At 38.0% G+C, this 13,716-nt stretch overlaps 1 protein-coding gene across 3 annotated transcripts in view; it reads left to right on the top strand.

The window, feature by feature from the left end:
• LOC120535503 (carboxylesterase 5A-like) overlaps positions 1-13,716 on the top strand; it is a 57,899-nt gene that overhangs the window by 31,117 nt on the left and 13,066 nt on the right. For all 3 annotated transcript variants that reach the window (XM_039763399.1, XM_039763398.1, XM_039763400.1), the window contains 5 exons: positions 1,051-1,155; positions 1,501-1,605; positions 7,108-7,251; positions 8,935-9,015; positions 11,295-11,460. In XM_039763399.1, coding sequence (XP_039619333.1) covers positions 1,051-1,155; positions 1,501-1,605; positions 7,108-7,251; positions 8,935-9,015; positions 11,295-11,460 — 601 coding nt within the window. The remainder of the gene's footprint in view (positions 1-1,050; positions 1,156-1,500; positions 1,606-7,107; positions 7,252-8,934; positions 9,016-11,294; positions 11,461-13,716) is intronic.

Below are 13,716 nucleotides of genomic sequence, written 5' to 3'. Positions count from 1 at the left end.
TCATCTAAATGTACCATGTGTGTTGCTATCTTATAATATGGCAAAATATTTCTAGAAAACTCAGCACAGCATTACTGCTGACAATTAAAAAACATCACATAGTAGGGCTATTTCAAAACAGATGTCTACAGATTGTCTTATCTATCTTATCTTGTCTGTAAACCTTATCTATTAATTTGATGACTAGTTGGTGAAAGAGGAAAGGTTCTATGAACATCTGAATAAAATAACACATTTGAGATAAAAATACATATTGTCCGTAATATGGAAAATATGACTGTAGAATATAAAAGACTTATTTCCAAAGTTAGAAATCTTGCTGACATAGTTGTTTAAACTTGGTAGTATTGAGAAGGAAGCATGTGGCCAAAAAGTGTCTGGCATAACATAAAGAACAAATAAACATATGATGCACTGTATAAAATGCTTGGTCCCAGAAAACACTAGCTAAAGCTTTTTTGGAACAACATGACAGCTGAGTAAATCCATGGTCAGCATAAAATCGTTGACAAACATGAAGGAAGGATTAATCTGTATTGTAACTAACTGCATATATTGAGTATTTGTTAATATATCATCATAACTTAATTCATGATAATACTGCATTGCTGAACTATATTTAACTTATTTTACACAAGAAGAGTTTTTCTCATTATGCACATTATTTAGTATGGGACACAGGAAATATTCTACTTAAACTGAGCAAACAGAGTAAAAACTAAATTTCTGTTAAATGTTCAAAATACAGAGAAGAAACATAATCAGTTTAACGAACATTTTTCCAAAGTAATAACTATGCTCAGTTATGTTTACCAGTGGCAATTTCTCATCAGCCATTGATGTAGTGTTAACTGTAGCAAGCCACCACTGATATTGTCTCTGAAAACGAAAGTTTATTTTTGTCATATTACTCTTCACTCTCAAATAAAAGCAACCTTCTGCTTCATTATCTTTTTTCATTTAATATAAAATGTTACAATAACTGAAATGGATTTAAACCATAGTAAAAATTACCTATAAATAAATATGTATGTATATTTTTTGTTTTAGGCTTTATCTCCCTTATCAGCAGGTCTGTTTCACAGGATCATCAGTCAGAGTGGTGTCATTCTACATTCTACATTTCTGGACAGAAACCCAAAGCAAAAAGCACAGGTGAGGATTTTATTTTATTGCCAATTGATTCTTAGGAATGCAAGGTAAAGTGTATTTCCAATTTTAGCTTACAGCTCTATGGAAACTAAAAAGGTTATTTTATAAGGAAGTTTGAAGAAGAAGAACATCTGTCTCACCAATCAAAGAGACATCAGTTTTCATCTGTTATAGATTTTATAAATCCTTTCAAAATTTTTTACAGGTTATCACCATATATTAAATCTTTTGCTAACATTTCCATGTCACTGGTGCAGAAGTCCTTTGGTGGAACATGTAGAGATATGTCATCTACTGTATTGAAGCACCATTTCAAAATGTACTTTCTGATTCTGGTTTGTATTACAGAAGCTTGCTGCGATGGGAAACTGTTCTTTAACTGACTCAACATCCATCGTTGAATGTTTGAGGAAAAAAACAATAAAGGAAATAATTGAAATTTCACCATGCATGGTTAGTATCAAGGAGTAAAGGCATTGCCTTTACTTTTTAGTATGTATTATGCTTCCTTTATGTTACTATTATGTTTTCTTTAATATATCACAAATTAATCTGAAATTGTTGTAAATAAGAAAGATTCACCCTATGCAAATTCCCTATAATAGCACTATGCAGATTTAAATTATTTAATGTACTTACTACATTTTCAATAAGAACAACAGACAATAGTTTCAAATATTGAAATTTTAATTTAGGTCTTTCAAGCAGCTTCACTTTGTGGACAATGAGAATGAAAAATAGTAGGCCCACTACTAAGTAGAAAATAGATAGATAGATAGATAGATAGATAGATAGATAGATAGATAGATAGATAGATAGATAGATAGATAGTGTGGAACGGGACCCAGACACAGACAGACGGACATCATTGTTTCTCCACACACATGTTTATTCACCGCAACTATATACAATATTTACAAATTTTTAGTGCACGTCCCAGTGCCTCCAGCACCGATCCCCCAAAAGTCCAGGCCTCACAGTCCTTTGAGCCTCTTCTTTTGGCCGCCTCCAGAACTCTCTCCAGCTCCGTCCTTCTTCCACCCGACTTCCGCTCTCGACTGTTGGGAGGCGGCCCCTTTTATCACACCCCGGATGGGCTCCAGCTGCTTCCCGGCATTCCTCCTCGGACACGCCCCAGTGTGGCGGAAGTGCCGGCTGTGCACCCGGAAGCTTCTGGGTGTCCCCATTCTTCTTCCCCCCAGCACTTCCTGGTGTGACGGAAGTGCTGGTCTCCAGGGTTCTTCAGACACCGGGGCACCGCCTGGCGGTGGCCACCGGCCCCTACAGGGTTGGGCTTCCGAGCCCCCTACCCGAGGCCACCAACAAAACCAGGGTGGTCGCCCCCTTGTAGTCGGGAGGAGGCACCAGCCCTCCTTCGGTCCCCTCGTGCGTCCCAGCTGGGCTCCACCCCCAGCTGCCTGTGACAATAGATAGATCCTTTATTGATAAATTATTATACATTTAATTATAAGTAATTGCCATATATTGTATACAATTGTAAGCAAATATTTATATCCATTGTTCCAATATCATTTGATTACAATGACAGGTTTCCTTTCTACCCTAACCCTGAAAGTTTTTTTAATCTATACTAATAAAAGGCAAAGCCCTCACTCACTCACTCACTCACTCACTCACTCACTCACTCATCACTAATTCTCCAACTTCCCGTGTAGGTAGAAGGCTGAAATCTGGCAGGCTCATTCCTTACAGCTTACTTACAAAAGTTGGGCAGGTTTCATTTCGAAATTCTACGCCTAATGGTCATAACTGGAAGGTATTTTTCTCCATTAACTGTAATGGAGTTGAGCTGGAATGATGTGGGGGGCGGAGGTTCGTGTGACATCATCACGCCTCCCACGTAATCACGTGAACTGACTGTCAACGCAGTACGTAGAAAACCAGGAAGACCTCCAAAAAGCGCTTAAGAAATTATATTGCATTATATAATTGAGAAGGGAGCGAAACAATAAGAAGCGAACGAGTGACATATACTACCATATTCATGAGTGCTGCTACCTCGGAAAGAAAGCAAGGTGTAAACCTAAACTTTAAATTAAGTTCATAGACAGGCTACCGCTGGCGTTTCACATGCCCACAGGTAATGCGGGATACAGTTAAAATTGTATGTGAAGGGGTGTGCTTATGCAAATTTCGAGAGACTGTGTTTGTGGGAGATTGACAGTTAAGGCGGGTGGGGGAGTCACGTCATCATCTCCCCTCTCATTCATCTAATTTCGCTCTGAGCTGAGCTCCGCGGCTAACGCCGTCTTCCGAAGCAACTTCGTCAGACTGCCACCAAATACTCACAGAAAAATCCACAAGTTAATACAGTTAATCTAGAGTTTCTGCACACTGAATCCTCCAGGCACTACTTACAAAAGGTTACATTGACAATCGTGTTACGTTATTTTTAAAACGTTTCCTTTTCTTAGCACAAGCACAGCTGAGAAGCTTCGATGCATGTGCTCCATAACGCGTTAAAAATAATGCATTTAATCACACTTTGCATTACAAGCAAAGGGGAGCTTTTGTCAATGCATGATTTACTGGTACACCGATTACATTGATCAGCGCATCCCGATTAATTTTACCCTCGCACCACCTTAGTTTGAGAAGAAGTATGAAAAAATATGAGGTTAACACAGAAAAACTGATCACCAATTCAAGCTTTATGAATAATTGATTCGCCATCAATAATTGTTTTGGTAAAGCCATCCTCCTTCCATTTTATAATTTTTCCGCCATTAGCCATGATTAAATGAACGGTAAATAAAGTAAGAGCAAAGCGAGGGTGACTTATTTAGGCAGGCATTTATATGACAGCAACACTCATGACAATGTCAATCATGTTACGTTATTATTAAAATGTTTCCTTTTCTTTTTCATTACTTCTTTAACACACTACTTCTCCGCAGGGCAGGTATTTTGCTATATATATATATATATATGAATGACCTCCAAAGAGCGCGGAGACTTTTGATATCATGAACGTGTCTGCAAAACTGTGGTCTCCTGCCCAGCAAAAGTCGAGCAGCCAGCGCGCGTGCATAGCTGTGCCGGCCTTTGAGACGCTGACTGCGCTTCTGCCTTAAGTCAAAGTGAGCACTTTTAATTTTTTCATCCTCCCCCTGCGCTATAGCCCAGACAAGTGCAAACACGGGACCCCTTTTCTACACCACGGCAAAATAATATTAAGGCGATTCACACTTTCTTTTGCACGTATACGATTATGAGGTCCTCACCTCGGATTATGAAGACACGCACAGGAGTGGAGGACTGACAGTGCCATCACAGTGGCTTAATGGCGGGGGCGTCTCAACAGTCTACACAAGACCCACCGCGACTGTCCCCAAAAGGGGATCATAACGTCAGCGAACACATCTCTCTGTACTATATAAAAGAAAAAGGCAACTTTCCTTTCTTTACACCTTTTTTCCTTTTATCCCAAACCAAAGCCTTCTCTCTTAACACTGCAGAGGACACAAAACTAATTTTCTTTAAATGCCGGTAAGGCACATTACCAGAGGCACAAATTTGAACGTTCACATAGAAAATGTAATTTCTATACCACAGCCGTCGTGTAGCGCCTTCCAAAAGGGATCTCCTACCGAGAGATGATCCATATACATTTTAGCTGCTGTTAGTTATTACCTGTTGTGTTACACAGTCTTTAAAATGTAGTTTACCCGCAACCACTCCAGTAGTGCTCAATGTACCTGTACTTCTTAAAACGTTAATGTTTTACTGTTTAATAACTTATAGACTATATTTTATTATTTCTCCCTTGCACTCAGTGACCAAAGCTATACACACACATATAGACACATACAAACATACACACAAGTATATTAAGTATGTGTATATATATGTATGTATGTATATATATATATATACACACACACACACACACACACACACACATACATACATACATACACACATATATATATAATTTGTGTGTGTGTATGTATGTATATGTGTGTATATATGATGTAGATAGGTATGTATATATATATATGTAGATATGTATATAGATATGTAGATATGAAGATATGTATGTGTATATATATGTATATATATATATATGTGTGTGTATATATATGACAGCAGCAATCCAAGCTGTGAGAAAACTGTAAAAAGGAGGCGTGTCAGACGTCGTGGTACATTTTCTGATGCAGCTACCGAAAACAACTTCGTGACGCAGCCGCCAAATACACAAAACAATTACTTTGACAATCATGTTACGTTATTTTCAAAATGTTTCCTTTTCTTTCTCTTTCCTTCTTTAACACACTACTTCTCCGCTGCCAAGCGCGGGTATATATATTTATAGATAGATATGAGAACAACATATATATATAGATAGATAGATAGAGATATATATATATAGATAGATATGAGAACAACATATATATATATATATATATATATATATATATAGATAGATATGAGAACAACATATATATATATATATATATAGATAGATATGAGAACAACACTCATATCAATGACAAAACAATTACATTAACAACCATGTTACGTTATTTTTAAAATTTTTCCTTTTCTTTTTCGTACCTTCTTTAACACACTACTTCTCCGCTGCGAAGCGCGGGTATTCTGCTAGTGAATAATAATCAATAGTTTCTGATGGTACAGCACTAAGGTTAATACTGCTTCCTCACTAAAGAAAATGTCTTTTATATATTAATTTTTTTTTACTGGTAACTGGTTGCACATTTATCAAAACTACTGACAAGTGAGGTGAATTGCATTGATTATCTTGTTACCATGGCACCTGTTGATTGGTGGGAAATATTAGGCAGAAAATGAACAGTCAGTTCTTAATGGCGATCTGTTAGAAGCAGGAAAAATGGGCAAGAGTAAGGATATGAGCTATTATGACAAGGACCAAATTGTGGTTAGTACCTACTAACATGGTCCAAGGAAGGACAACAGAGTGACAACAGGCTCATGGACGTCCATGGTCTATTGATGTGCATGACAAGTGAAGGCTTATCGCATTTGGTCCAATCCCACAGAAGAGCTACTGTAGCACAAATCGCTAATAAATTTAATGCTGATCATGAGAGAAAGGAATCAGACTGCACAGTGCATCACATTTTGCTGCATATTGGGCTGCATGGAGGCAGGCCCATGCTGACCCCTGTCCACCACCAAAAGTGCCTCCAATGAACACATGAGTATCACAAATGAACCATGGAACAATAGAAGGTGGCCTGGTCTGATGAATCATGTTTTCTTTTACATCAAATGGATGGCCAGGTGTGCATGGTTTACCTGGGGAAGAGATGTTAGCAGTATGCACTAGAGGAAGAAGGTAAGCCAGAGGAGGCAGTATATTGTACTTTGGACATCATTCTTCTGGGAAACCTTGGATCCTGGCATTCATGTGGATGTTACTTTGATACGTATCACTTACCTAAAGATTGTTGCAGACCATGTATACCTCTTCATGGCAATGGTATTCACTGATGGCAGTGGCCTCTTTCAGGAAGATAATCCACCTTGCTCCACTGCAAAAAAATGTTCAGGAATGGCTTGAGGAACATGACAAAGAGTTCAAGGTGTTCACGTGGTCTCCAGATTTCCTAGATCTCGGCCTGATTAAGCATCTGTGGGATGTGCTGGAAAACAAGTCCCTACCATGGAGACCCTACATCACAATTTACAGGGCTTAAAGGATTTGCTGCTAATGTCTTGGTGCCAGATACCACATGACACCTTCAGAGGTTTTGGGGAGTCCATGTATCGATGGGTAAAAGCTATTTTGATAGCATGTGTGGGGCATATATAGTATTACACAGGTGGTTTTAATGTTATGGCTGATCAGTATATTTAAACTGTGAATAGGCTGCTGTGTTTTTCCATTGTTAACCACTACAATGGTTAGATCTTTATGTTATATGTTTTATACCCTTTGTTTTTCCCCAGCTGTGTGAATTAGCAATGACTCCGGTGATAGATGGAAATCTTCTGCCTAAGGATCCTCTTGAGATACTTTCATCCAAAACATTTAACAATGTGCCATATCTTCTAGGTGTTAACAATCAAGAGGGTGGATGGATAATTCCTAATGTAAGAGACAAAATCTGTACCAAACATTACATTTAACTTGGATACTGTAGATGTTATGTTAAATTAAACTAATATATGTATATGATATATAATGGAATGAGCAATGCTGCCTTTAAGAGGGCCCATTTTTAATGGTAGAATGTGTCTCTGCTCTTCTCTGCAATTTAAATGACTACATATGCTTCATGTGATGATTATTTTGTAAATCTGGTGTGTGACGATGTGGGTTCTGGCTCCACACTCCCTTTGCTGTTGGAAGCACATGAACCCAACACCGTCGATAATGTTACCGAGTGAGCTAGTCAGTGGAGGCAAATAAACACTTGAGCAAGGGGTGGTGCAAAAATGAGTAGTGCTTTTATTTAAAACCAACAAAAAGTGTTCAAATAAATAGTGCAGTCCATTCAATGTTCATTAAATAAATAATCCATAAAAAGAACACGTGAAGGTTAAAAATCAATAAATAGAAAAACAAACACATCCTTAAAAACGAGAGGTTAAAATCTTCTTGTGGAAGCAATCTTTAAAACAACAACAAACAAGCTCGGTGCTTCTTTTCTGTTAGCGTTTGTTAGCGTCTCACCTGCTTATCCCGTAAGGGCCAAGCAGCAGGCAAGACGCTCTCTGCAGCTGCCCTCCTACATCACACGCACGAGACTGGAGACCTCCCGATCCCTGGCTTCGGTATGGCACTCATCCCAGTCCCGGAGAACTTGGTTTCCAACCAACGGCCAGGTCGCCCACGTTGGGGATTCCAGCACCAAGTCTCCCGACTTCCGCTGCCTTTCCATGGCCTCTCTGCTGCCAGTCGCTTTCCTCTAGGCACTCCCGCTACCTGCTCACTCAGCGGGAGCAACCTCAACTCAAACGTCTAGGTGTTGGCCTAACACCCAGCTTCCATACAGCTGCCCACGAGCGCGATCGCGCTCACCACATGCACGCACCGCGTGTCTGTCTCTCTCCGGCACCGCCTGCTTCCACACTCGCTCCCTGTAACCTCCGTCCTCTCTTTTCTTTCCTTTTTCTCTCCGATCGTTTTTCTTTTTTCCCCCCACAACCGACTCGCGCTTCTTTTTAAAACGTGAGGGGCCATTACAGCTGTAGCATTAGCCACGGGAGCAATCACGAAAGTGGGCAGTTCCTCACCTGTGCACACGGTGAGAAACGCCCACATCGACGACTGCCCCGGCTCGCTAACAACGCCTCACGAAGCCGCCTCGGGTGCGGTGATTATTTAAAATGAATGGCCTTTTCTCAACGAGCTGTGGACCCATAACACCACATGGTGGTTGAATATGTCAACATGAAATTCTTAAAAGTAGTTGTTTAGCTTTCTTATTGTGAAGAGAGAATGACCTCAACAAAACACATGCTGGTTCCTTTGTACCATCCTCCTCTGTTTCAGGCTACCCTGTTATAACCTTCTGTTATGTGAATATGTTGTATTATTTTTCTTATAACCTCATTATATTATGGAAACTTATTTTGGTAATGTGAAATTTGCAAGATTTTAAAAGGAGTAATTGATCAAAGAAGTAGATGTTGAGGTCTATCTTTCTTAATATTGTATCACTCTATATATTTGGTATTATAGGAGCATATAATAGTCAATAGACAAATACATAGTGAGGGAAAGAAATCTACATAAGTGTTGAAAAATGTAATTATGTCCTTGTTTTCCAGTATATGTTATCACCTGGATGGGAAAATGGAGTCTCAAAACAGACTGCCATGGTCATAGCAGCAAATTTTCTAAATAAACTGGTAAGTTCCAGCCATGCTCCCAAATCAAAATTATAACTTGCTTTTTTTTGATGTTGTTGATTTTATTAAAATCAAATAACATTGAATTCAAATAAGTCAAGTTTTATAAAAATAGGTTTGAATCAAATCAACCCCCACCCATGAGAAAGAGAGCTTGGCCAACAGAGTAAAACTTTAAGCTAGTAAAAATAAGTAAATAAATAAAATTAATAAATTAATAAAAATAAATAGAGTTAAAAAAAACAGGAGAGAGAGAATCTGCTTCCTCAGTTTAAATGCTGTAAAAGAATGAGTCTCAACACACTGGAAAGGTTTGGGGCAGCCACCTGTATATTGTCCCTGGCTGCAAAAGGTTAAAGAAAACAAGTTGTTGTTGTAGTCAATTTGAGGTCCAGGACTAAACTGATGAGGTTTTCAAAGATGGTGGTTTTATATGCTGTGAACCGGAAGTGATGTCATCTGCCCGGAACTGGAAGTGACATCATTCTGTGCACTGGAGCCGGTAGTGACGTCATTCTGCACACCGTGAACCAGAAGTGCCATCTGTCTGCACGGCGGAAATTATGTTAAATCAGGCAGGTTTTCACATATTTGGCCTGCAGAGATAACAAAGTAGGTTTAGAACACCCTGCCACCCCATGGCTTGCAGGGTAATTACCTCCACTTGGTCCACTCAGCTCCCTCCTAGTCACTCTTGTGTGACAATGTTTATTCTAAAAATGTTATTGATTAGATCCTGCCATGTTTTGAAAAAGTTTTGTACAGATCCTCTAAGTAAGAATTAGATTTTTTCCAATTTGAAATAGTATGTAACATCAATTGCCCGCTGACTTAAAATAGGAGAGTTAGAATTCTTCCAGCTGAGCAAGATAAGTCCACATGCCAGTAGTGTAGTAAAGACAAATACAGTTTGTTTGTACTTCTCTACTTTAAGCCCATCTGGAAGTACACCAAACTCAGCTGTTAGTGGATTAGGAGGGATTGTGACACCAAGGCTGTCTGAAAGGCATTTAAAGATTTTGTTCCAGAATTATGTTCATTTGGTGCATGACCAAAACATGTGGCCTAGTGAGGCTGGAGCTCGATTGCAACATTCACAGGTTGGATCTTGCCCTGGAAACATTTTGGACAATTTTAAGTGAGACAGATGTGCTTGATATATAATTTTGTGTTGAATAATTCTATGCTTTGCGGATATGGAGCTCAATTGAATTCTATGCATTGCTACCTTCCACTCTTTTTCCGAGATGTTGAGTGAGAGATCCTTTTATAACTTTTATAAATTATAACTTGCTTTACCACAGAAAGAGAGGAAGAATTTACTAGCATTAGTCTTTTGATGAAGAAAGTCTATTTAACTGAGAAAACATTGAGCTAATACATTGACATCATAACGTCAACACATTGATGCTAATACACCCTCCGATCCCATTCAATAAGTTTGTTAAAGGTATCAGACTATCTGTTATAACAGTGTTACTAGGCAGACTGACTCCCTCTCCAGTAAGTATTAGACTTTAAATGAATTTTCAAATAATTTACATGAATGAAGTATCCAAGTGTACATGTAAATTTCACTTCTTTACCATTTATTAAAAATGGTGTTACATAATTGTGTATTGTGAATGTGTTTCCCACTGCAGTTGTAAGCTCATGAAGAACACATCTTCTGGTTTTAATGATTTAGAGCAGTAGAACAAGGGTGGAAGTAAGGATTCATGGTAAACTCCTCCTCTTTAGTTAATTTCCCAACTTTTTTAAAAAGTGTGGGAAAATTGGACAATTGCATTTTCTTACACAGTAACTAGCAACTATTTTAGCATAAAATATTATCATATATTTTACATTTCCATTACTTACAATCATTCATTTATGAGCTCTGTACTGCATCAACAAGAAGGCAGAAACTGTCTGGAAGGGCACCCACTCCACTACAGAGCACACTCAGACACAAGTCCACCATTTCTCTTTTATTGAATCACCAATTAACCTGGCATACAACAGAGACCAAACTGGGAATAGAACTCAGAGGCAGCACTGTTAATCACTACAGCACTGTCATGATTATATATTTAGCATTAATCAGACCACCTTTTTAATTTAGCATTACTTTATTTAGCATTAAAAACTGGCAACGGAACCTCATGAATGCTGCGAGTGTAATTGTCTTATCCATTAAACTAATTGACATTTATTTGTTCATACAATGTACTATTTGTGCAGTAAGAGCAAAATAACTGTTAGTACAAATAAACTTGAGTTATCTCTCTCTCTTTCAGAATATACGTGAAGAAGCTCTCAGAATGATTGAGGATGAATATTTCATGAATATTGACTACTTTTCAGGGTCAGACACCAGTTATGATGTGAGGGATATGCTAATTGAGCTTATAAGTGATTTTAATTTTATCATCCCAACTATCAAAACAGCAAGACTATTTAGAGGTAATAGAACCCTTGACAATTCTAACTTTTTATTTTGGCTTTGCTAACCTAAATAATAGATTTGAAAAAATCTAAGCTCACGAAATTCATCATTTTCTGTTAAGCTGTTCAAATATCATATTTTTGCATTTGTTACATTGTAATCATTGACCAGTATTGTTATGCTAGGTGCAGTTTCAGGAGACTGAAATTCTTCATGCTGCTCACTTTTGGATATTAAATATTCCAGAGAACACCATTGACCATCATCCTCATACTCATATTGAGTTGCCTTAGAGTTTGTCTAGGTGTTGAAATGGCGTGATCTCAAGGCATGTCATTACTCTCTTGATTATCTATCAATAAGACTGATGAGGGTACAATGTTTGGTAGGAGCATAATATCATGTAAAACTGGTTTAATAACAATGTAAAATGACAACACCATTTTACTGCTAAAGGTTTCAGCATCTGAACTATTGAAAGAGATTGAAGATGATGCCTAATTGTCAGCTGCCAAACATTTGATGAAGAAAATCCTGTTTCTGTTAAAATATTTCCTGGTCATTTTTTTTATATCAAGGACTTCAGAGCCCAGTTCTTTCTCTCCATATTGATCTCCTTCTTCATACTCAGCCAACTTCACTAACTTGAAAATGTTTTTATGACCGCTACCTAATGATGGTGACACAAAGCTTCATGAAGCACCAAACCATTCTGGCAAAGTGGTTCAAAAAAAGATTTATTTCTTGATGTTTCATATAAACACTACACCATCTGTTGGCAGCATATGAAACAGGCAAAAATTGCTATTAGCCCACTCACTGATAAGCCATCTCTCACCAGTCCTAAAATTAAACATTGTCAGAATTATAAATAAATGAAAACCTTTGTAAGCCTGGACCAGGGGTGGGCAATGCTGGTCCTGGACAGCCGCAGTGGCTGCAGGGTTTTGTTCCAACCCAGTTTCTTAATGAGAAGTCAATTATTGCTGATGAAGCACTTATTGCTGAAGTGACATTTTGATGCTTTATTTTAGTGGTCTTGCTTGTTAAGGTTCCACATCCTTAATTGCTTATTTCAATACAAAGCAGCCATCAGTTCTCCATCTAGCTTGTTTCCATTTATGTGTGTGTTCATCATGCACTGTTTGATTTAATAAAAAAATACTTAATAGAAAAATGTGACAGAGTGAGAATTATACGTTTTAGGCTTCAAATCATTTGGATGATATCCATGGAAAGAAAAAAATCTACAATATAAGAACCTTACATTGCAGACTAACAAACCATAAAATTAAATAAAGTCTGAGACTGGCAAGGATTGGTTTCTAATTAAGCAATAGGGTTGGAAAGAAAACCTGTAACCACTGTGGCTCTCCAGGACCAACACTTCCCAGTCCTGGCCTTGACTTTTCTGAGCATCATATATGTATAACAGCAATATTACTGTGACACATATTCACATTATAAATAATTCATTGCAGGCTCATGAATATTGGTTCTTTGACTATTTGTTTGTATTTTATTTTTTATTGGTGGGTCAGGATGTTTATGCTTACAATGAAATGCGGAAACACGTTAACTAAGCAGAACCCAGTGAAAGTGTTTCTGTGGCCCATGGATGAGGAGCATCATGCAAAAAAGACATTTTTTAACTGTATTAGAGAAGATTTCTCTCTCTTTTTTTAAATTATTTCCACTGCCTTTGAGAATACCATTCACAAGGCACAGATTTGCCAGCTTGCTACTCTTATATACCAAATCTATGCCACCTTTATCTTATATACACTGATACAGTACCTCGTAAGCCAAACCAGTCACGTGATGCACAGGAGGTGTGCAGCTTCACATGTCATCGATTACATCACACGTCTGAAATGATGCAGGCACCCCCACCTGTTTCTAGAATCTCTACCGCTAACAGTGCTGAGGGAATTCGAGCATCTGTCAGTTCACATTTCTTGAGAAAGGCATTATCTCCGACTTTTATCTAGAAAATACTTCACATTTGCTGGGACTCAGGTTGGTAAGATTGTTTTGTTATTTTCTGTTTCATTCACTTCTGGATGGCACCATGATTTCAATATTTTTTTTTACATTAATTTTACTTCAAGAATTTAGACTGCCGTCATTTACCCCCCATCTTCTCAGTTTCTATTCCAACACAAACTTAGTTTTTGCTTTTTGTATATTGGGTTAATCATTATTTGGTGGGATATTTTTACATGTACTGTGCACTGCATTTATTTGGTGAGGAAATAACATAGAGGAATTTT

This window comes from Polypterus senegalus, chromosome 9 (assembly GCF_016835505.1).
Source record: "Polypterus senegalus isolate Bchr_013 chromosome 9, ASM1683550v1, whole genome shotgun sequence".
NCBI classification, from domain to species: Eukaryota; Metazoa; Chordata; class Cladistia; order Polypteriformes; family Polypteridae; genus Polypterus; species Polypterus senegalus.
The sequence above is the reverse complement of the archived record's forward strand: the minus strand, read 5'-3'. Positions and strand labels throughout refer to the sequence as shown.